The sequence below is a fragment of the Elephas maximus genome, chromosome 6 (assembly GCF_024166365.1).
Source record: "Elephas maximus indicus isolate mEleMax1 chromosome 6, mEleMax1 primary haplotype, whole genome shotgun sequence".
NCBI lineage: Eukaryota > Metazoa > Chordata > Mammalia > Proboscidea > Elephantidae > Elephas > Elephas maximus.
Window position 1 is genome coordinate 132,714,601 of NC_064824.1, and position 23,319 is coordinate 132,737,919.

Below are 23,319 nucleotides of genomic sequence, written 5' to 3' on the forward strand. Positions count from 1 at the left end.
AGCTCTACTCTGTCCTATAGGGTCGCTATGAGTCGGAATTGACTGGGTTTGGTTTTTGGCTTGGTTAGTCCACTTTCTAGGAGGTCCCAGGACAGGAACTACGGAAGTGCAGAGGACAGACTGACCACAGACAGGGTGGCCCAGAAATGCTTCACAGGGAGGTCTAGATGGAGCTGGGTCTCTAGTATGTGTTTAACAGATGAAGGAGGTACCTATGTGTCCAGGTGTCTATGTCTACAACTAGTCTCCTTCCAACCCATCCTACCCAGTACCACCAGATTCCGCTTCATAAGTGTCTCCTGACCTTGAAACCCTTTGGGGGTTTAGTTAAGCTATTTTGCTTGCATTCAAATTTCTCCACCATCAGCACCAATCTGCCTTCCTAACTTTATCACCCACATCTTTTTCTATGGAATTCAGCTCTTGATAAATTATGCTACGGAACCCTAACGAGAATTTCTTCACATTTCTGCCTATTGAAATTTGACTGTGCCTTGTCATTACAATACCTCTAGCAGCTGTCCCAGGGTCTGACCCCTGCAAAGCACATTCTGCTTCCAGTTCTTTGACTTTGCCCGGTTTCCTGAAATCGCAAATTCTTTTGGTGTATACCAAGCTCCTTTCTCATTCCGAATACATTTCTCTGAGGGTCCTGGAACATAAAGACAGGCCATTCCAGGATCTCACTTCCATCTCATACAATCCATCCCAAACCTCCAACCCCTAATGGTGGCTTTCCACCCTTCTGGGTCCAGAGAGACTCTCTGTGAAGTAGGAGTGGTAGTGAGAGTCTGCATTCCTCTTCTCTTATGATGAAGGTATTGCAGGATTTGCTGATGACTCCCGTGTGGAAAGAGTGGCCTGGTTGCAGACACACTCTGTTATGGACTGAATTGTGTCCCTCAAAATAGGCGGTGGAATCCTACCCCATAACTGTGGATGTGATCCCCTTTGGGAATAGGGCTTTCCTTGTTATGTTAATGAGACCTATCAGTATAGGGCGTGTCCTAAGCCTAATCATTTCAGAGTTATAAAAAGAACAGATTAGACACAGAAGGAAGCACATCCCAGGTGGGATGGGGGAGAGGACAGATGCCATGTGAAGATCGCCAAGGAACCAACAGAGAGCCTTCCCCTAGAGCTGGTGCCCTGAATTCAGACTTCTAGTTTCCTGAACTGTGAGAAAATAAATGTCTGTTCTTTAAAACCACTTGTTTACGGTATTTTTGTTACAGCAGCACCAGGAAGCTAAAGCACACTATAATGTATAACAGTTTGGAATTTTCACCTTAAGAAGCACTTCTTTTTCCGCTGCCTAGTTCACAGTGCCCATTTCTTGAACAATTACTGTAGGTAGGCATGTCGGTGTTTTTCCTTCCTTCTAGTGATTTCGTCATCTAGGACTTCCCAATTCAGAGAGAGAGGAACTCACCTCGTTTCATTTTCTCCTGATATAAAACTCCTTTTTCCTCACCACAGGTCACAGGAAGTTTAGCAGAGTGAAAGCCCACAGTTTCATCTTCAGGTCTTTCTGAAACTGGAAGGGAATAATTTAGCTTTACTTAGTCTTCATTCTGTCTCCCTCAAGAATTCTGCCCTCCATGTATTTTTATAATAATTATCTAAATGGTACAGGGGACCATTTTCTTGTTGATTTGCAGGATATCTTCCACGTTGAGTGGCAGATTAGCTACATGGACAGAATGGTCTCCAGTAAAGAAAACTGCCACCACCAACGCTACATTAAACACAACATTTTAATTGAAAATACAGGGCTTTTTTAATCAACATCTTTTTTTGTTATTGTACTTTAGATGAAGGTTTACAGAACAAACTAGCTTCTCATTAAACAATTAGTACACATATTGTTTTGTGACCTTGGTTACCAACCCCATACACGTCAACACTCTACCTTCTCGACCTTGGGTTCCCTATTACCAGCTTTCCTGTCCCTTCCTGCCTTTAGTCCTTGTGCCTGGGCTAGTATGCCCCTTTAGTCTCATTTTGTTTTATATCCACCCATTGCTGTCGAGTCAATTCCAATTCATAGCAACCCTATAGAACAGAGTGCAACTGCCACATAGGGTTTCCAAGGAGTGGCTAGTGGATTCAAACTGCTGACCTTTTGGTTAGCAGCCTGAGCTCTTAACCACTGTGTCACCAGGACTCCTTTTTGTTTTATGGGCCTGTCTAATCTTTGGCTGAAGGGCGAACCTCAGGAGTAACTTCATTACTAAGCTAAAAGGGTGGCCGGGGGGAATACTCTTGGGGTTTCTCCAGTTTCTGTCAGGCCATTAAGTCTGGTCTTCTTTTGTGAATTAGAATTTTGTTCTACATTTCTCTCCAGCTCTGTCTGGGACCCTCTATTGTGATCCCTGTCAGATAAGTTAGTGGCGGTAGCCTGGCACCACCTAGTTGTGCTGGACTCAGTCTGGTGGAGGTTGTGGTAGTTGTGGTCCATTAGTCCTTTGGACTAATCTTTCTCTTGTGTCTTTGGTTTCTTTATTCTCCCTTGATCCAGATTGGGTGAGACCAGTGGAGTATCTTAGATGAACGCTCACAAGCTTTTAAGACCCCAGATGCTACTCACCAAAGTAGAATGTAGAACATTTTCTTTATTAACTATGTTATGCCAGTTGAGCTAGATGTTTCCCGAGACCATGGTCCCCACAGTCCTCAGCCCAGTAATTTGATCCCTCAGGGAGTTTGGATGTGTCTATGGAGCATTCATGAACTTGCACTGGACAAGTTGTGCTGGCTTCCCTAGTATTGCGTACTGTCTTACCCTTCACCAAAGTTACCACTTATCTATTGTCTAATTAGTTTTTCCATCCCCACTCCTCCCCTCCCTTGTAACCATCAAAGATTGTTCCTTTTTGTGTGTAAACCTTTTCATGAGTTTTTACAGTAGCAGTCTCAAACATTTGTCCTCTTGTGATTGACTTATTTCACTCAGCATAATGCCCTCCAGATTCATCCATGTTGTGAGATGCTTCGCAGATTCATTATTGTCTTTACCGTGGAGTAGTACTCCATTGTGTGTATGTACCACAGTTTGTTTATCCATTCATCTGTTGATGGGCACCTAGGTTGTTTCTATCTTTTTGCTATTGTGAACAATGCTTCGAAGAATATGGGTGTGCATATGTCTAGTTGTGTGACAGCTCTTATTTCTCTAGGATATATTCCTAGGAGTGGGATTGCTGGATCATATGGCATTTCTATTTCTAACTTTTTAAGGAAGCACCATATCGCTCTCCAAAATGGTTATACCATTTTCCATTCCCACCAGCAGCGCATAAGAGTTCCAATCTCCCAAAGACTCTCCAACATTTTTTTTCTCTTTTTTTGATTTGTGCCAGTAATGCTGGGGTGAGATCATATCTCATTTTTGTTTTGATTTGCATTTCTCACATGGCTAGTGATCGGGAGCATTTCCTCATGTATGTGTTAGCCCCTTAAATGTCCTCTTTGGGGAAGTGTCTGTTCATTTCCTTTGCCCATTTTTTAGCTGGATTATTCGTCTTTTTGTTGTAGAGGTGTTGGTTTTTCCTGTAGATTTCAGAGGTTAGAACTTTGTCGGATTTGTCATAGACAAAAATTTTTTCCCAGTCTGTAGGTTCTCTTTTTACTCTTTTGGTGAAGTCTTTCAACAAACGTAAGTGTTTAATTTTTAGGAGATCCTAGTTATCTAGTTTATCTTCTGGAGTTTGTGTATTGTTAGTTATGGTTTGTACTCTGTTAATGCCATGGAAAATACAGGGCTTCTTGAGTGAATGTGTTCTAATTTTGTTTTTGTTGAGGTAAACATATAGGTAACAGAACAATTGCCATTTTCTACAATCTCCACATGTACAGTTCACTGACATCATGCTGTTCAACCATCACCATTAGAAAAAAAAAAAAAAACTAGTGCCATCGAGTCGTTTCCATAAGGAATCTGTTTTAATTCAAAAGCCGATTGGACATCACTTAATGTTCCTTCATTCTGTACACATCCTGCTTATCCTCTGTGCTGATCGAAGTTGCCTACCCAAAATACTTATTTGTGCTTACATAGCCAGAGGAAAAAATCTTCCTCTGTAATCTTATTTCTTGATTGGAACCAAGGCTTGGGTAAGTGAGGTGGTTAGCACTGTAACTGACAGGGTTAAACAGTTCCCCCTCCTCCCATCACACCCAGCGTCTGTGAGTTCCTGGTGAGGGATTCTGTGTAGCAGCCCAAGGTCATCTTACTGTTTCTCTGCTTGCCGCTTTGCTACCCACCGCCCCTCCTCCACACAGACATGAGCGATAGGCTGCATAGATAAACTCCATGCATCATACCCTCAAAAAACACATGCCCCATAGCCATTATATTTCACCTCCCACTGCACCCCCATACATATTAATTAGTTCCTGGAATTGCCCACTTATTCCCAGACACTTCATGAATTATGCATAAGTTCCCTAGCCCGAACCCTATAATTGCCTTAGAATCCCCAACCTGAGGGGCTAGTAGTGTCAGTCTTCATTGTTCGTTCTTACTTTTCATTTTATTACTTCCCCGTTTCTTCCTCTAGGAGTGAAGGACCACCCTGGAAAATTCTAAACCCATCTGCAAATTGCACAAGGAGAGACTTGGCCCCTTAGAACATCTAAATGGGGACCTGGGGTTCTGATTAAAAAGAATAAATTGTGAAAGGTCTTAAATAAATATCTACAATTGCTGTGCCCTCCTCCCCATCCTCACTGAGGGAGAATTTATTAAGGATGTATTCAGGGGCCGTCTCTTGAGGGAGTGGGAAAAGGGTTGTCCGTGACTTATGTTGAGGTATAGAGGAGGTTAGACCTGGAATGCGTCTAGCATAACATCTAGTTCAACTCTCCCCTTTGCCTCCAGTGCCTACTAAAACAGCCAAAAGAAAACAAAGATATGAAAAAGCAAGAGCATTGCTGGAAAAAGGGAAGAATGATATAAAAGGCAAAGAAACCATTAATTAATTTGGAAAGACTTGAAGCAGATGGAGTCACATTGAGAGAGGAGGGACCCCTGAGAAGTGACGGGATGGTTGCCCCCAGCAGAGCCCTGAGGGTGCCCAGCTGTGGAGCACCAGGGGCTGACAGCAAGGCTAGGCATGGGGACAGGGGTGTTGCTCTTGCATGGAGTGGCTGCCCCACCATTTGTCTCCAGGTGCTGATATGGCACAATGGATGAGAACTTGGAGCCACAACATGTAGGTTTGTGATTGTGGCTCTGCACTTCCTAGCAAGGATTACATAAATCATAATCAGCATTGAGCAGGGGATTTGCTGCTGTAGATTCCTAATTTGGGTGATAAGGCAGAACCACAGGTAACTATGGACCACTATTGCAACCCCCGGGGGTTAGCATGGCCATGGAAACCTTCTAAAGCTCTCTGTCTCCATTGAAATGTCTTCTCAGTTTCACATGATTAATGTCTAGTAACCAGTTGCCTTTGAGTTGATTCTAACTCAAGGCAACCCCACGTGTGTCAGAGTGGAATTGTGTTCCACAGGGTATTCGGTGGCTGATTTTCCAAAAATAGATTAACAGGTCTTTCTTCCAAGGTGTGTCTGGGTGGACTCAAACCTCCAACCTTTCAGTAAGCAGTTGAGTATACTAACCACTTGTACCACCACTCAGGGACTCCATGGTTAGCCCCAACGAACAGAGCTGTCCCAGACGCACTCCCAAGCAGATTCAGGAATGCTGGGTGGCTTCGGGAATTGAGGGTGCAAGCACTCCCTAACCCCCAGCCCAGGCTTCCTTCACTGGGTGTAGGCAGTTCATGAGTGATGATGGGCTTGTGGCTGAGGGCTTCTGAAGTCACCCATCCTGACCCTAGGGTGATGAGGACAGCTTTCTGGGTGTTCCCAATAATCCTGCATTTGGTTCAGACTCACCCACTCATCTCAGGAAACAGATCTTTAAGGATGGAACCCTGCAGTTCCAGAGACCCTGGAGAGAAGGCCTGCCAGGGAATATCCAGTATCAGCCAGTGGTTCCCACGGAGGACCCCTTAAGCTACAACAGCAATGGACTCGGAACCTCATTAGGCAGTGAGTGCACTGTACCAGGGGCTGAGAAAGCCCAGAGAGGGGAAGCCAGCTGGTTGGTGGGAGTAAACGGCCCCCTTCCCATCTCAAATAAAGCAGCTGACAGGATAAAAGTTAGCGAAAAAGACATCTATTATCCTTGGAGAGAATTAGTGGACTATTATGTTCATGATGCAAGAAGATCCCTGCTATGAAAAATAATCCATTAGAGAAGAAAGAAGTTCATGGTAATGAAAAGCATAATGGAGAAATTAGAAGAAGAGCCTAATAGAGACCATGAACGGCAAAACGGAAAAAAGCTGATCAGTGAATCTGGAGACTAAGTCCAGGAATTCTTACAGAACATGGAGAAAACTCAGGAGGTGATAATTATGCCTGAGAAGATAGGAGGTCTGGAGAAGGATCTGGGAGACCTAAGGTCTTTGCATATGAGCAGCTAAGGTAGAGAATGGGTGACTGGAGAAAAATCTATAATCAACTAAATAGTAAAAGCAACACACACCTTGTATCATTTATCCCCACAACAACCTGTAAGAAATGGAAGGCAGCCATTCTTCCCATTTTATAGATGGGGAACAGACTCAGATTTGGAGAGAGAATATCTGGCAGTCACCCAACTATATGAGGTGGAGCTGGCTTTAGGATCTGTATTTGCTGGACTCTTAGTCTTGTGGTCTTTCCATATTAGCAGAAATGCCTCATCAAGACTATAGGATCTATATGATCGATGAGAGCACAGGAACACCCTGTACTAAACCAGAAAGTTATAGTCAGGCAAAAGTGCTTCCATTTCTGCACTCTAGTCTCATTCACATGAAGGTTTAGCCCATATTACAGTTTAGCCCATACTAAAAAAAAAAAAAAAAAAAACTGGAAGTATCTGGGTTTATTTATTCGTTGGTGTAAAGAACAAAGAACTTGGAATTAGAACACCTAGGTTGATGTTAGTTCACGCAAGTCTTTTACCCTTTCATCGAATCAGTAAAATGGGCTGAATGATACTGACTCATTGTAAGGATTAAAAGACAAATGTAGAGCAAAGTGCCTTGTTAATTGTAAAGTGATATACACACATTTGTTATTTTCAGGGCCCCTGCATATGGTACCGTTGTGTAGAATTCCACCTGGAGGGGCGCCATGTGTATCTGAGACATAATCAATTTGTATAGGTAGTACAACAGTCTTCCAACAGAGGGCAGCAAAGGATCTGGCTTCAATAGTCTGACAGGTGGAGGTAAAGCCTTTTGCGGAAGGGACGCCTTTTTCTCAATCATAGGAATTGCATTTTGTGGTAAACAGAGGCCCTGCAATTGGTTTTACTACTTGATGAAGAAGAGTGATTTTAAGTATGAACTGTGTGAGACACAGAGGAGCCGGACATACATCAACGAGCAAGACTGACCTACATTCTGACCTCATGGGACTGTCACGGAGTAAACAAGAGCACAGACAATTGGTTACAGTTGTGACAAGTGCCATGAGGGAAAGATACTTCCCTATTTGCGGTGGGTCTGAAAAAAAAAAAGTAAGACAAATGTGAGTTATTTAAGCACCATCTGTATGAGACGGGGAAGAGCTGGCACGGGGCAAGGAGCAAGACTGAGCCACTTACTGACTTCATGGGATTTTTTGCAGAAGTGGAAAAGTTGATCCATAAATTTATACGGAATAGCAAGGGGCCCTGAATAGCCCAAATAATCTTTAAAAAGAAGAACAAGAGGCCATCTAAGATGCATCAACTGGTCTCAACCCACCTGGGCCAAAGGAAAATGGAGAGCACCAAGGACACAAGGTAATTATGAGCCCAAGAGACAGAAAGGGCCACATAAACCAGAGACCACATCAGCCTGAGACCAGAAGAACTAGATGGTGCCCGGCTACAACCGATGACTGCCCTGACAGGGAACACAACAGAGAGCCCCTGAGGGGGCAGGAGAGCAGTGGGAGGCAGACCTCAAATTCTCGTAAAAAGACCAGACTTATTGGTCTGATTGAGATTAGAAGAACCCTGGGGGTCGTGGTCCCCAGACCTTCTGTTAGCCCTAGACTGGAACCATTCCCAAAGCCAACTCTTCAGGCAGTGATTGGACTGGACTATGGGATAGGAAATGATACCGGTGAAGAGTGAACTTCTTGGATCAAGTAGGCACATAAGACTATGTTGGCATCTCCTATCTGGAGGGCAGATGAGAGGGCAGAGGGGGTCAGAAGCTGACGGAATGGACACGAAAAGAGTAGGCGGAAGAAGTGTGCTGTCTCATTAGGGGGAGAGCAATTAGGAGTATATAGCAAGGTGTTTATAAATTTTTATATGAGAGACTGACTTGATTTCTAAACTTTCACTTAAGGCACAATAAAAATTAAAAAAAAAAAAAAAGTAGGAGGGCTCACTTCCCAATTTCAAAACATACTATAAAACAACAGTAATGAAAACAGTGTGGTACCAGCAAAACGATAGACATAAAGACCAATGGAATAGTATTGAGAATCCAGAAATAAACCCATATATCTATGGCCAACTGATTCTTGACAAAGGTGCCAAGTCCATTCAATGACGAAAGAATAATCTTTTCAACAAATGATGCTGGACAACTAGATCTCCACATGCAAAGAACGAAGTTGGATACATATCTCACACCATATATGAAAATTAACTCAAAATGGATCAATGACCTAAATATAAGAATTAAAGCCATAATAGTCTCAGAAGAAAACTGGGGTAAAACTTCAAGACCTTGTTTCAACAATGGATTCTCTTAGAAGATTTGTGCCTTAGAGATGACACCAAAACCATAAGTAACAAAAGAAAAAATAGATAAATTGGACTTGAACAAAATAAAAAACTTTTGTGCATCAAAGGAGTTTATCAAGAAAGTGAAGAGACAACCTATAGAAAGGGAGAAAATATTTGGTCACTCTATCTGACAAGGGATTACAACAGGGAATATATTTAAAAACTCCTACAACTCAATAACAAGAGACAAACAATCCAGTTTAAAAATAGTTTTGAATAGATATGTCTCCAAAGAAGGTATACGAATAGGAAATAAGCACATAAAAAGATGTTCAATGTCATTAGCCATTAAAAAAAAAAATTGCTATCAAGTCGGTTCTGACTCATAGTGACACTCTAGAACAATGTAGAACTGCCCCGTGGGTTTCCAAGGCTATAATCTTTACAGAAGCAGACTGCCACATCTTTCTCCTTTGGAGCGACTGGTGGGTTCAAACCGCCAACACTTCAGTTATCAGCTAAGTGCTCAGCCACTGTGCCACCAGGGCTGTTCTCATTAGCCACTAAGGAAATGTAAATCAAAACTACAATGAGATACCTCTTCACACTCATGAGGATGCCTATTATGGGACAAACTGAAATAACGAGTGAAGGGTGTGCGGAAATTAGAACCCTCATGCACTGTTGATGGGAATGTAAAATGGTGCAGTGCTATGGAAAAGAGTGTGGCAGTTCCTCTAAAAGTTAAGCATAGAATTTCCGTATGCCTCAGCAGCTCCACTTCTAGGTGTATACACAAAAGGCTTGAAAGCAGGGACTCAAACAGATACTTCCTACAGCATTATTCACAAAAGCCAAAAGGCGGAAATAGGCCAAGTGCCCATTACCAGATGAATGAATAAACAAAATGTCATACATACATACAAGGGAGTATTAATCAAACATAAAGAGAAATGAAAATCTGATACATGCTACAACACGTGTAAACCTTGAAAACATGCTGAGTGAAATAAGTCAGACACAAAAGGACCAATATTGTACGATACCAAAAAAATAAAATAAAATCCAGTGCCATCAAGTCAATTCCAACTGGATTCTGACAATGACCTATAGGACAGAGCAGAACTGCCCCATAGGGTTTCCAAGAAGCACGTGGTGGATTCGAACTGCTGACCTTTTGGCTAGCAGCCACGCTCTTAACCACTGCACCACTAGAGCTCCCGTATGATTTCATTTACATGAAATATCTAGAATAGGCAAAAGCATAGAGACCAAAGTTGATTAGTGGATACCAGGGGCTGGAGGGAGGGAGAAATTGGGAGTTATTGCTTAATGGGTACAAAGTTTCTGTTTGGGGGTGATGAAAGCTTTTGGAAACAAATAATGGTGATGGTTGCACAACAAAGTGAATGTAACAAATGTCACTGAGTTGTATACCTAAAAATGGCTAAAATGGTAAATTTTGTGTTCTATATATTTTACCATAATAAATTTAAAAAAGAGAAAGTGGAGGGGAGAGAAGGGAAGGAGATGGAGGAAGACGAGTGATTCAAAGAGGCACAATGATAAGTGCAAGGGGCAGGAGCTAAGAGAGGGTCTCACACAGAGACCAGGCCTGCAGCCCCTGACCAACAGGAAGAGAAGGTTCAGCCCACCAAAGAACCTGACAGGGCTTTGCTTGGATAAGAGTTTTTGCCAGTTCCTAGGATGAAGGACTTAGTTTATGTTAAGGCTTGACTTAGGTTTGGTGTTTCTCCCTTAATTATTCTGGGTCTTTAGATGGTTCTGTGTTAAAGAGTACTTCCAGCTGAGAAACAGCCCCCAGCCACAGAGCAGAGAGATTAGGGGAAGCAGCGCTCCTTACATTGTTCACCTGGAGCATGTCACGTGGGCACCTTGTAAAAATGGAGACCAGTGTAGGTGGGGAGACCTGAGAAGCAGCGGAGGGAAAGTGAAAGACAGGAGAAAGGACAGGACACTCAGCAGCAGGTCAAGGCCCTGATTTGCCTCTTCTTTGCTTACTCCTTTGGAGACAACTCCAAACTACTTGTTTGTGACAACTACTTGTTGCCTTAAATAGATATCTTTTTTCCGTTTTTTTCCCTACTAAATAAAAATTAGTAACCTTTTATAACAGTAAACATAGTTTTACAAACTTTACATGTTGGTAATTTTAAAGTAATTTTCCCTGCCTTTCTACCATTTTGGTGAGACAAGATATATACGAGTCCTTATGAAAGGCAAATTGCAGCATTTACTAAGGGGGAAGAGCAAGCTCGTGTTAACAGACTGTTGTTAAGTGCTGTTGAGTCAGTTCCAACTCATAGTGACCTGTGCACAACAGAATGAAACACTGCTCGGTCCTGTGCCATGCTCACAATTGTTGCCATGCTTGAGCCCACTGTTGCGGCCACTGTGTCAATCCATCTCGTTGAGGATCTTCCTTTTTCTCTCTGACCCTCTACTTTACCAAGCATGACGTCCTTCTCCAGGGACTTATCCCTCCTGAAAACACGACCAAAGTATGTGAGATGTAGTCTCGCCATCCTTGCTTCTAAGGAGCATTCTGGTTGTACTTCTTCTAAGACAGATGTGTTCATTCTTTTGGAAATCCATGGTATATTCAATATTCTTCGCCAACACCACAATTCAAAGGCATCAATTTTTTAGTCTTCCTTACTCATTGTCCAGCTTTCACATGCATATGAGGCAATTGAAAATACCATGGCTTGGGTCAGGCGCACCTTAGTCCTCAGGGTGACATCTTTGCTTGTCAACACTTTAAAGAGGTCTTTTGCAGCAGATTTTCCCAATGCAATGCATCTTTTGATTTCTTGACTGCTGCTTCCATGGGTGTTGATTGTGGACCCAAGTAAAATGAAAACCTTGACAACTTCAATCTTTTCTCCATTTATCGTGATGTTGCTTATTGGTCCAGTTGTGAGGATTTTTGTTTTCTTTATGTTGAGGTGTAATCCATACTGAAGGCTGTAGTCTTTGATCTTCATCAGTAAGTGCTTCGAGTTCTCTTCACTTTCAGCAAGCAAGGCTGTGTCATCTGCATATCCCAGGTTGTTAATGAATCTTCCTCCAATCCTGATCCCATGTTCTTCTTTATATGATCCAGCTTCTCGGGTTATTTGCTGCAGCATACAGATTGAATAGGTATGGTGAAAGGATATAACCCTGACACACACCTTTCCTGACTTTAAACCATGCAGTCTCCCCTTGTTCTGTTGAAACGACTTCCTCTTGGTCTATGCACAGGTTCCTTGTGAGCACAATTAAGTGTTCCAGCATTCCTATTCTCCTCATTAGCAATGATATCCCTGGTTCCACACCCTCTTCTAAATGCAGCTTGAATTTCTGGCAGTTCCGCGTCCATGTACTGCTGCAGCCATTTTGAATGATCTTCAGCAAAATTTTACTTCCGTGTGATATTAATGATATCGTTCGATAATTTCTGCATTCAGTTGGATCACCTTTCTTGGGAATAAGCATAAATATGGATATCTTCCAGTCAGTTGGCCAGGTAGCCGTATTCCAAATTTCTTGGTATAGACTAGTGAGCACTTCCAGCGCTGCATCCTTTTCTTGAAACATCTCAACTGGTCTTCCATCAATTCCCAGAACCTTGTTTTTCACCAATGCCTTCAGTGCAGCTTGGACTTCTTCCTTCAGTACTATCGGTTCCTGATCATATGTCACCTCCCGAAATGGTTGAACATTGACCAATTCTTTTTGGTATAGTGACTCTGTATTCCTTCCATCTTCTTTTGATGCTTCTTACATTGTCTAATATTTTCCCATAAAATCCTTCAGTATTGCAACTCGAGGCTTAAATTTTTTCTTCAGTTCTTTCAGCTTGAGAAATGCTGAGTGTGTTCTTCCCTTTTGGTTTTCTATCTCCGGGTCTTTGCACATGTCATCACAATATTTTACTTTGTCTTCTTGAGCTGCCATATGAAATCTTCTGTTCAGCTCTTTTACTTCATCATTTTTTCCTTTTGCTTTGGCTATTTGACGTTCAAGAGCAAGTTTCAGATTCTCTTCTGACATCCATTTAGGTCTTTTCTTTCTCTGCTGTCTTTTTAGTGACTTCTTGCTTTGTTCATGTATGATGTTGTTGATGTCATTCCACAATTTGTCTGGTCTTCGGTCATTAGTGTTCAACACATCAAATCTATTCTTGAGATGTTCTTTAAATTCAGGTGGGATATACTCAAGGTCGTACTTTGGTTATCATGGACTTGTTCTAATTTTCTTCAGTTTTAACTTGAATTTGCATATGAGTGATTGATGGTCTGATCTGCAGTCAGCCCCTGGCCTGGTTCTGACTGATGATATTGAGCTTTTCCATCCATCGTCTCTTTCCACAGATGTGGTTGATTTGATTCCTGCGTATTCCATCTGGCAAGGCCCACGTATATAGTCACCATTTATGTTGTTGAGAAAAGGTATTTGCAATGAAGACGTTGTTGGTCTTGCAAAATGGTATCGTTCAATCTCCAGCATTGTTTCTGTTACCAGGACCATATTTTCCAACTACTGATCCTTCTTCTTTGTTTCCAACTTTCCCATTCCAATCAGCAGTAATTATCAATGGATCCTGATCGCATGTTCGATCAATTTCAGACTCCAGATGTTGATAAAAATCTTCAGTTTCCTCATCTCTGGCCTTAGTGGTTGGTGTGTAAATTTGACTAATAGTCATATTAAGTGGTCTTCCTCATAGATGTGTGGATATTATCCTATCATGGACAGCACTGTACTTGTAGATAGATATTGAAATGTTCTTTTTGACAATGAATGCAATGCCATCCCTCTTTAAGTTGTCATTCCTGGCATAGTAGACCATATGATTGTCTGATTCAAAATGACCAATACCAGTCCATTTCAGCTCACTAATGCCTAAGATATCGATCCTTATGTATTCCATTTCATTTTTGACAATTTCCATGTTAATAGATAGAAAATCAAAAAATACTACAGAAGTCAAATTTTTCACATATTCGTATATACATTCAATACAAATACTAGGAATTAATAAAGGGATGTAGCCTTATAAATATTGCACAGAAGAGACTTATAAAGGATGAAGTGTAAGGCACAAAGAAGTGGTTCTCAATGGTGGGTGATTTTGCCCCCCAGGGGATATGTGGCAATGCCTGGAGGCATTTTTGGCTGTTATAGCTGGGGAGTATTATTGGCAACTAATGAGTAGAGGACAAGGATACTACTAAACAGTCTAAAATGCATAGGGCAGTCCCCACACAAAAAAGTATCTAGTCCAAAATGTCCACAGTGCCCAGGTTGAGAAATCCTGGCACAAACTATACTGGAAAATATAAACTGATCTGACTATCTAAAAATGAAAACCTTCTCTGCTACCAAAAGCTTCTCAACTTAGTTAAAAGACAAAAACAAAATGAGAGAAATTGCAATAAGTATAAAGAAAGATTAATTTCCCTAATAGTTTTTTTAAGTCTTAAAAAAAAAAAAAAGGGAAACCCTGGTGGCATAGTAGTTAAGAGTTACGGCTGTTAATCAAAAAGACTGGCAGTCTGAATCTGCCAGGTGCTTCTTGGAAACTCTATGGGGAAGTTCTACTCTGTCCTATAGGGTCGCTACAAGTTAGAATTGACTCGACGGCAACAGGTTTTTTTTTTTTTTTAAATGGGCAAATGTAAACAGGCGATCCTCAAAAGAAAAAAATTCTAATGACAAATGTATTAAAAATGCTCATATTTAAAATATTGGCCAAGATAGGCTAGGTAATGTTGTGTTAAAGTATGACCTTCCCAAATCTCAGTGGTTTATTATAGGTGTTAGCAAACTACCGTCCTTAGGCTAAATTGGGTCCCTCGCCTGTTTTTGTAAATAAAATTCTACTGCAACAAGCTAAGGTCATTTGTTTATGTATTGTCTCTGGCTGGTTACATGCTACAACAGTAAAAAAAAAAGAATTTTTTTTTTTTTTTTTTAGAGGTGAGTAATTATGACATAGTGTATGGCCCCCAAAACTCAAAATCTTTATTATCTGGATCTTTATGGAAAAAGATTGCTGAATCCTGATTTAGAACCGCAAAGATTTACAACTCTCTCATGCTGCTTGTTCATCACAAGTTAGATGGGTCTCAATCACCTGTCATCAACACTCATGGTTCCAGCCTGGCACAGCAGCCTTTGTCTAGGATATTGCTAGTCTCAGTTGCTGGTTGGCACGGGCTCCTAAAGGGTTGGCCTGGAAGTGATCGCTCACTTCTGTCCATGCTTTTTTGGCCAAGTTTCATGGCCATTCCTGAGTCAACAGGGCAGGGATGTATAACCTTCAGCAGGGGAGAGGGGCGACAAGGCACTGGAATATTTGGTGAACAATTGAGGCAACTTTACAGTATGTGTTAATTCTAGATATATAGAATAATAATAGTAATAATTTCATATACATATAAAGGTGAGCCATTAGGAAATAATCCTGAGAACATGTCTGCCGTGAGGATTGGAGCACTGGGCCTGCTCAGATCAGAGAGGAGCCTTCCAGACTCAGTGGAGGGGCAGACAAGGCTCATCCGCAGTGGTTACTCTACTAACGCGAACAAACGGTAGACACTGGGAAATGGTTGTGTGAATTCACGTGGCCACAGAGGAGGTGAACCGTACACTGTGCAGACATTTACTTCTTCTTACCACCACTCTCAGACCCACAGGTCCTTGCTCTCTCTGTCCTTCTTGTCTTACCTCACCTTCTTTCTCTGCACGTCTCCTTCCTTCTACTATTACTTTCCACATCTCCCTCACTCCATGCCTGTTCCATGAGTGAGCCTCCCACACTGAGCCATTCCAATGGCAGATTCTGCCATCAGCCCTTATGCTCAGGCTCAGGTGTTTGGGCACATTCAGTCTTTGCCTTTTGGGCTCTGGTCATGACCTTTGAGTGACTGGCTGAATCACCCTTTAATGACCTCCTCCCACATTAGTGACCTCACCTCTTACTTCTCCAGCCCCCACTCTACCAGGAGATACCTGAATCCAGGGTACTATTATTACTCAGGGCATCTGTTCCCCAAATGATTGCCTCCATGTTTCCCTAACTCTAACTCCCTCTTTACACAGTGGCGAAACTTGTCTTCATGTCACTTCACTGCTAGGCCCGTTCAATGATTTCCCACATGTTTAGAATAAAATTCAACTCCCCACCGTGGCCTACAAGGTGCTGCATGAGCTATTTCAGCCTCCACCTGTACCCTTATCTTACCTCTTGGGAAGATTTTTTTCTGATGTCTCTTTTCTGGAGTTGATAGGACACTTCTTTTTCTTTTCTTTCCTTAAAAAGAAAAGGATAAAGACAATGTATGATACATACACAGATCTGCCAACCTTATATGTCAATGATTTTCAGCCTGTGCATTAGGTAATGCCATTCATTGAATGGGAGAAAGAAGAAAGTCTCAGGTAGCAGAGGAGAGAGGGAAGAGGGGAGACGGCAACAATAGCTTAGGTAACTCATCTCTAGAAGCCTGGTTGAGAGAGCTATGGAAGCAGCAGAAATGAGATGAGGATCAAGGGAAAGTTCCTTTTATGAGATGGGGGTGTGGAGACCTGAGCATTGGTTGAGTGCAGATCCTGGTGAGAGGGAGATGCTGACTATTCAAGAGAGAGAAGGCATGATCACGCTGAAAGGCAAGGTGGAAGGATTGCCTTAGAGAGGAGAGACCTGAAGAGGATGCAGGCAGCTGCAGTTAGGGTTTGCAGGGCTGATAGTAGAAAACTGGGGGATTCCCGCTGGTCTCGGTCACCTAGTGCTGCTGTAGCAGAAATACCAGGTGGATGCTTTAACAAAGAGAAGTTTATTGTCTCACAGTCTAGTAGGCCAGAAGTCCAATCTCAGGGTGCCAGCTCCAGGGGAAGGCTCTCCGTCTCTGTTGGCTCTGGGGGAAGGTCCTTGTCATTATTCTTCCCCAGTCTAGGAGCTTCTCAGAGACCCCAGGTCCAAAGGATGTGCTATTCTCCTGGCTCTTGTGTCTTGGTGGTATGAGGTCCCCCATCTCTCTGTTTGCTTTTTTCTTTTACATCTCAAAAGAGATTGACTTAAAACAACAACCTAATCTTGTAGATTGAGTCCTGCCTCATTAACACAACTGCTTCTAATCCTGCCTCGTTAATATCATAGAGGTAGGATCTACAACACATAGGAAAATCACATCAGATGACAAAATGGTGGACAGTCACACAATACAGGGAATCATGGCCTAGCCAAGCTGACAGATATTTTTGGGAGACATAGTTCAATCTGTGACACCACCTAATGCCCTTCTCTAAGAAGAAGGAGGCAAAGTCATCTATTGAGAAAAAGAATGTGGTTTCAAAGGATCATTGCAGAAGATGGGAGAAGCATGAGGTAGAAATGTCACACAGCGTGGAGAGATCATTTGAACCGGAATCACAGAGACACGGCAAGTACTTTCGGCCCCGCTGTGTGACTCTCTCCAGCAGTGCCTGCTTCTCAGATGCACTGTGGAGAAAGCAGATGATTAGGTGCCTCCAGGACTTGCCAGAAAGTTCTAGGAAAATCCAGAAGGGCAAAGCAGGTTAAGATATTGGCCAAAGATTACTACAGTGATGGATCTTGGACTGTAAGTGGCTAAAGAGAGATGAAGAAAGGAGAATGATGGACTGGAAAAGAGAAAGGTCCGTGGCCAACCAAATGAGGTTGAAGGACAGCTACAGAGGGAACAAATTGCAAGGAAGAAATCAGAGAGGTAGTTTTGAATTTTTATTTTTTTTAACACTGGGCTGAAGAGGAGAGCTCAGAGGTTGAGTGATAGGTATAGAAGGAGCAAGCTTTAAAGATAGGTGTCAAAAAAAGGAATTTGTAAATTAATTATTGGGAAGTTGAGCCAGGTTTGCATGATGATAAGGCCTAGATCTGGTGGGTGAAAAAGTCATAAGGGACAAGCAGATGAAGGGTTTGAGAGGCCAGAGTGTTGGATGGATTGTCTGTTGTACACAGTGAAAGCATCAGGATGATGGCAGGACTTGACATGACAGAGAAACTCTGAGTCAGCCTTTGAGGAGGAGTGAGGAGGAATGAGGAAACCACTGGTTGAAGATGCAGTAGTTTTTCATTTGAATGCTTGAGCCTCAGAGGAAAGGATGGAGGAGCAATGGACTTGATGGGGACAGTGGGTAGCAAGGGATGGACGTCCATCCTGTCTCCCACCCTGAGGTGTAAGCGATGGTGGAGAATAGGCAGCCGTCTCTTAGAGGAAGTGGTGTCATCTCAGGAGAACCAACTCTCAGTTACAGACGGGATTTACAACTACTGCATTAAGAAGATCTTAAAGATTTCAGTGAGGTGGATTGACGTAATAGCCACAACAACGGACTCCAACACACCCACAGTCATGAAGATGGTACAAGACCAGACAACACTTCATTCTGTTACACGTAAGGTTGGCCATGAGCCTGGTGGGACTCAACGGCAACCAACAGCAAGAAAGGATTTCAGAAAAGTCGCTTTCAACGGGGCATATTTTTAGGGCCATGATGCAGTCTGGTTTCCCTACTATTTTCAGAAAGGTCAGTGAGGAAGATGCAGAGAATGGGAATTGAAAAAACAAACAGTACTGGGCAACACGACCACCGTCTTCACTGGGTGCTTAGGACAAGGTGAGCTTCAATAACAGAAAGCAGCTTTGAATGTGCCCCCCACCCCCGACACACACACACCTGCAGGAGAAAGGTAACCCTCACGTTTCTTGTTTGGAGGTGTGCTGGATACCTTTTGGGGATCTTGGAGGCCATTTGGTTCAGGAGAATCTTCTTTTATCCCTGACAAAAAACAAACAAACAAATAGAATTCATTTCAAAGGTCAGAACAGGCTGATGAGAAAGCTTTAAGGGAAAACTTGGTAGGACCAGAAGGGAGGAGGACTGGGAACGTCAGTCGGAAAGGTGCCCTGGCTCTGCCTGGGATTTATCAACCTGTGGTTTTTTTTTTTTTTTTTGCTTACTGTTAGCTACCTGGGTGACTGTCACCGCGGACCAGGGAAAACTCCCCCCCAGTGGAGGGCTCAGTCTGACCCTTTTAGAGAAGTGCCCCTACGTCTTGCTCAGGGATGAAGCTAAGAGTGGTGGCAGGTGGTAACACTTGAGTTCTGGTGGCTGCGATGAAGAGGAATATCTTGGCCATGTGACAAATACATGTTCGTGCCTAGGTGTCTGCATATGGGTGTTCTTTAAATGCTGTCTCTGCAACGATTTCATATTAGGAAATAGTGAAGGACGCTAAGTGCCTTGTATATTCATGTGAATATACAACGACTATATGAAGATATGAAGAAAGCAGAAGCTAGCCTGTACTCGATGGCATCTGGGTGGTGCGAACAGTCTGCATTCACCTACTAAGCTAAAGGTTGGTGGCTTAACTCCCCCGCCCCCCAGAGGCACTGCAAAAGAAAGGCCTCTGCTTCTGTAAAGATTGCAGCCAGTTCTACTCTGCAACTCATGGGGTTACAACAGGTTTGGTTTGGGGTTGGGTTAACAGTAAATATACACCACCCTTTTTTTTGCTGTACTAAGAAGACAGAAGGCCTTGAAGCTGTAACTAATAGAGCCCAGCTAATGTAAGGCTGCCACATTCTTCTTGTTTGGATGATGCCACGAGATATCTCAACTTCTGGCCTGCTTAGGAACAGGAATCAAGGAAGGTGGGGAGCAGTCATCAGACTTTTGAAAAAAAGATTTCTTTTCAAATCATTTTAATAATATCTACTCTTAAAAATCCAAATGCTATAGCAATGACTAGGGTTGAAAGTCAAAGTTTCCAGAGTCAGAGTGGGGGCTAGGATGGAGAATCATCAATGTCTGACGGCACCCATTAATTGTTGGACCCACACAGTGGTTTTGTTGTTTGTTTTGCACTTTGAGGGAGCAATTTTGAACATCACTGTATTGAAGTGGCCTCAGCTTAGTGGCTGAATCAAATGGTCCTACCCTGGCTCAACGCCCTGTCTTTTCCCCTTGGGTTCCTGTCACAACCCACCATGTGGCAGAAGAATGTTCACCCTTTGTAGACACCTTACTGGTATTTGAAGTCAGTGTCCAGCAGGTACTAGTGGGGCTCCTGTCCCCTGCCATCGGTGCCCCCTCCAAGTTGAGTTTTTCCAGTCTCTGCCCCCTTTCCCTCCCTGGGGGCTTTGTCTCTGATCAGGAGCTTGGGTCTCCTGCCTATCCAAGCTCCTGGAATGCTGGGTGGGCAGCTGGGAGCTGGGCCAAGATGGTAATTGACAGTGGGGAGGAGACTCCTGTGCCAGGAAGCTCCACTGGCTTTTCTCTTGGTAGACGTGAAAACAGGCGAGCTTAAGTCTTCCAAATCAAGATTACCTTGCACAAGGCCTCAAGAAGCAGGGGGCATCTCTTGAGGGTCTTCTTTATCTTTTATTTGGGAAGTTAGGTTGCTACTGGACACTGGGATGAGGAAGGAAAAGAATGACAAAGCCCAGGACCAGGAACCAAGAACCAGGCACCAGAGTGAGAGAAGAGAGAACAATCTATGCCAGCTGATAAAGATGACCAGCAGATGGAGCACCAAGCCCAGGGCAAGGGTGAGACACACTGGGGAACTGAACAATCATTTACTTTCAATTTTACTTATTAATTTAGTGAAGGCACTTGTTCTTTCTTTTGAAAATCTAAACCCAAAAAAAAAACCCACTGCCGTCGAGTCGATTCTGACTCATAGCAACCCTATAGGACAGAGTAGAACTGCCCCACAGGGTTTCCAAGGAGTGCCTGGTGGATTTGAACTGCCGACCTTTTGGTTAGCAGCTGTAGCACTTAACCACCACACCACCAGGGTTTCCTTTGAAAATCTAGAGGACGGAATCTTTCATTGCTGTTATCTTCCTGACTATGTAAATCTTATTTGGATGATAGGTATTAGAGAGAGGAGGATCCATTATGAGCCCTTATTCTCCATACTGCAGGGCTCAGAATTCATGATACTATTTTTGACAGCATCTAAGAACACACAAATGTTATACTTAATGTAACCAAACTCTTTTATAATGACGATTCGGGGGGTGAGGGGAGAAAAGTGACACAATTTTAGAAGCTAAATCAGTTCTGGGATACCTTTAAAATTTTTGTCTTTTCTAATTCTCATTATATTGATTCTTGTTATTTGCCGTAAAGTTCTATAAAGTCCCTATGAACGCTGAACTAACCGAATCAGCCTTGCTCAACTTCAGGTGTGAGCTGCATTGGGCAACTCATATTTTTAGCCACTCTGCACATGACCTCAAATAACAGCAAAATGATTTGGGGGTTACAAATAAATGTTAGCTAGTAGGCAAAATCACAAATATGGAATCCATGAGTAATGAGAACCGGGTGTATTTCAATAACATAACTCTCAGAATCCAAGCCATATAAAAATAATAAGGTTGAAACTGAAAAGTCCTCATAGTCAGGAGGGAGCAACGTATCAGGTAAGGGTCATGGATGGTGTGTTGCACAAGTTACCTGTCAATTCAGAAGAGTGTCTTTTGATCAATGGTTTGTTTTGCAATTTGACTGGGTTGTTTGGACATCGTAGTCCCTAAACTGGTGCAAATGGTTAAAACACCTGGCTGCTAATCAAAAAGCTGGAGGCTCGAGACCACCCAAAAGTGCCTTAAAAGCCTAGTGATCTACTTCTGAAACATAGTCACTGAAAACTCTATGGCGCAGTTTTACTCTGACACACAGGAGGCCACCTTGACTTGGAATCAACTGAGTGGTAACTGTGGTTTGGACATCACAGCATCAAACTGGCTGTGGCCGAGTGTCCCTGACAATCCCTCCTACTCTAGGTTGGTGAATCGGTCACCATCTTTGTTTCTTTCCCTTTGTGACACCCGGTTCTCTTTCCTGGGCTCTTGCCACAAGCTTTTGGGTTGGCAGGTGCAAGGCCTTCCTTCACAGCCGCCTTGAGTGAGGTTAAGTCCTCCCGATGAATATTACCTTGCACAGGGTCAGGCAGAACGCTGGGCATCTCTTGTGAGTCTTTATCATTTGTTTTGGGTGTTAAGTTGTCATGGAGCACTGAAGAGAGGAAGAAAAATAATTGCAAGCCATAGGGACTGGGAAGAGCCAGAGAAAGAATGAATGTAAAATTGCTAGGGTCGAGGGAGTTCCAAGACCCAAGGGCAGAGGGTTGGTATGATTCAAGGCTGATGTTATGGGTTGAAATGTCGAAGTCTTACCCTCTGTACCTGTGAATGTGAACTTATTCAGGAATAAGGTCTTCACTGATGTAAATAGTTAACGCGAAGTCATACTGGAGTAGGGTGGGCCCTAAACCAATATGACTAGTGTCCTTATTAAAAGAGGAGACACAGGGACACAAACACAGTGAAGATGCTCATGTGAAGATGGAGGCAGAGGTTGGAGTGATGTATCTACAAGCCAAGGAACTCCTGTGGCTACCAGATGCTGGTAGAGACAAGGAAGGATCTTCCTCTAGAGCCTTCGGCGAGAGCATGGCCCTGCAGATGCCCTGAATTTGGACTGCTCACGTCCAGAACAACGAGAGAACCACTTTCTGTTATTTTAAGCCACCTAGTTTCTGGTACTTGGTTACAGCAGCCCTGGGAAGCTTGTGCAGATGGGCAGCAGATATACTGGGCTCTGGCCTCAACTAGACCCCTACAGTGAGCAGAATCCTTCTGGAAAGGGCTGTACATGGGTAGGTCGGTGCATGGAAAGGAGCAGACCAATAAAAGGACAGGGCCCTGGGTGCTTGGGCACCCTAGGTTGGGGAGACACAGGTGTTGGACATGGTCTCTTACCTGGAGTGATCCTTCCTTCTTGAATGAATTCAGGGAGAGCCCCAGCAGGGCCAGAAGGGCTGGGCCGTTCCCCCAGGATCTCACTGCTTTGATGTGTGTAGGCCTCAGGCTGGTGAACCCTCGGTGCACGGGGTGGATGGGTTGGCGGCGGGGGCAAGAGTGGCAGCCGTGGCAGCAGGTACTGGCGTGGAGGTTGGACATTGGAGCTCCCTTCGGCTGGATCAGCTGGGGCTGCAGATAGGATTGGCATGTCTCTCCTCCACCCTCCGCAGGTATTAACAACTAGAATTAGTGAATGAGCACATATCAGCACCCCAGAGACTCGGAATTACATCTTTGGAGAAGGGGAATTCTTCATACATGACCTCCAATAGGATGGGGCATGGAGTCATTCCTTCTCCCTCCCCCAGGCGTGTAGAACCAAATTCCTCCTCCTCATTGGTCCATCTGTGGCCTCTTTCTATTTTATTTATTTTATTTGGGTATTCAATGTTACTATAACTGCACCTAGAAGCAAGGATGGCGAGACTTCATCTCACATACTTTGGACATGTTATCAGGAGGGATCAGGCCCTGCAGAAGGATATCATGCTTGGTAAACCAGAGGGTCAGTGAAAAAGAGGAAGACCCTTGACGAGATGGATTGACACAGTGGCTGCAACCATGGGATCAAGCATAGTAATGACTGTGAGG

The 23,319-nt window shown here is 43.3% G+C and overlaps 1 protein-coding gene across 1 annotated transcript in view; it reads right to left on the reverse strand.

Annotated features, from left to right (window-relative positions):
* Positions 1-23,319, reverse strand: part of LOC126078192 (sp110 nuclear body protein-like) — a 57,004-nt gene that overhangs the window by 18,744 nt on the left and 14,941 nt on the right. The window contains exons 4-8 of the mRNA XM_049888427.1: positions 22,627-22,908; positions 18,524-18,625; positions 16,050-16,118; positions 1,433-1,537; positions 510-652 (exon numbers count right to left, since the gene is read on the reverse strand). Coding sequence (XP_049744384.1) covers positions 510-652; positions 1,433-1,537; positions 16,050-16,118; positions 18,524-18,625; positions 22,627-22,908 — 701 coding nt within the window. The remainder of the gene's footprint in view (positions 1-509; positions 653-1,432; positions 1,538-16,049; positions 16,119-18,523; positions 18,626-22,626; positions 22,909-23,319) is intronic.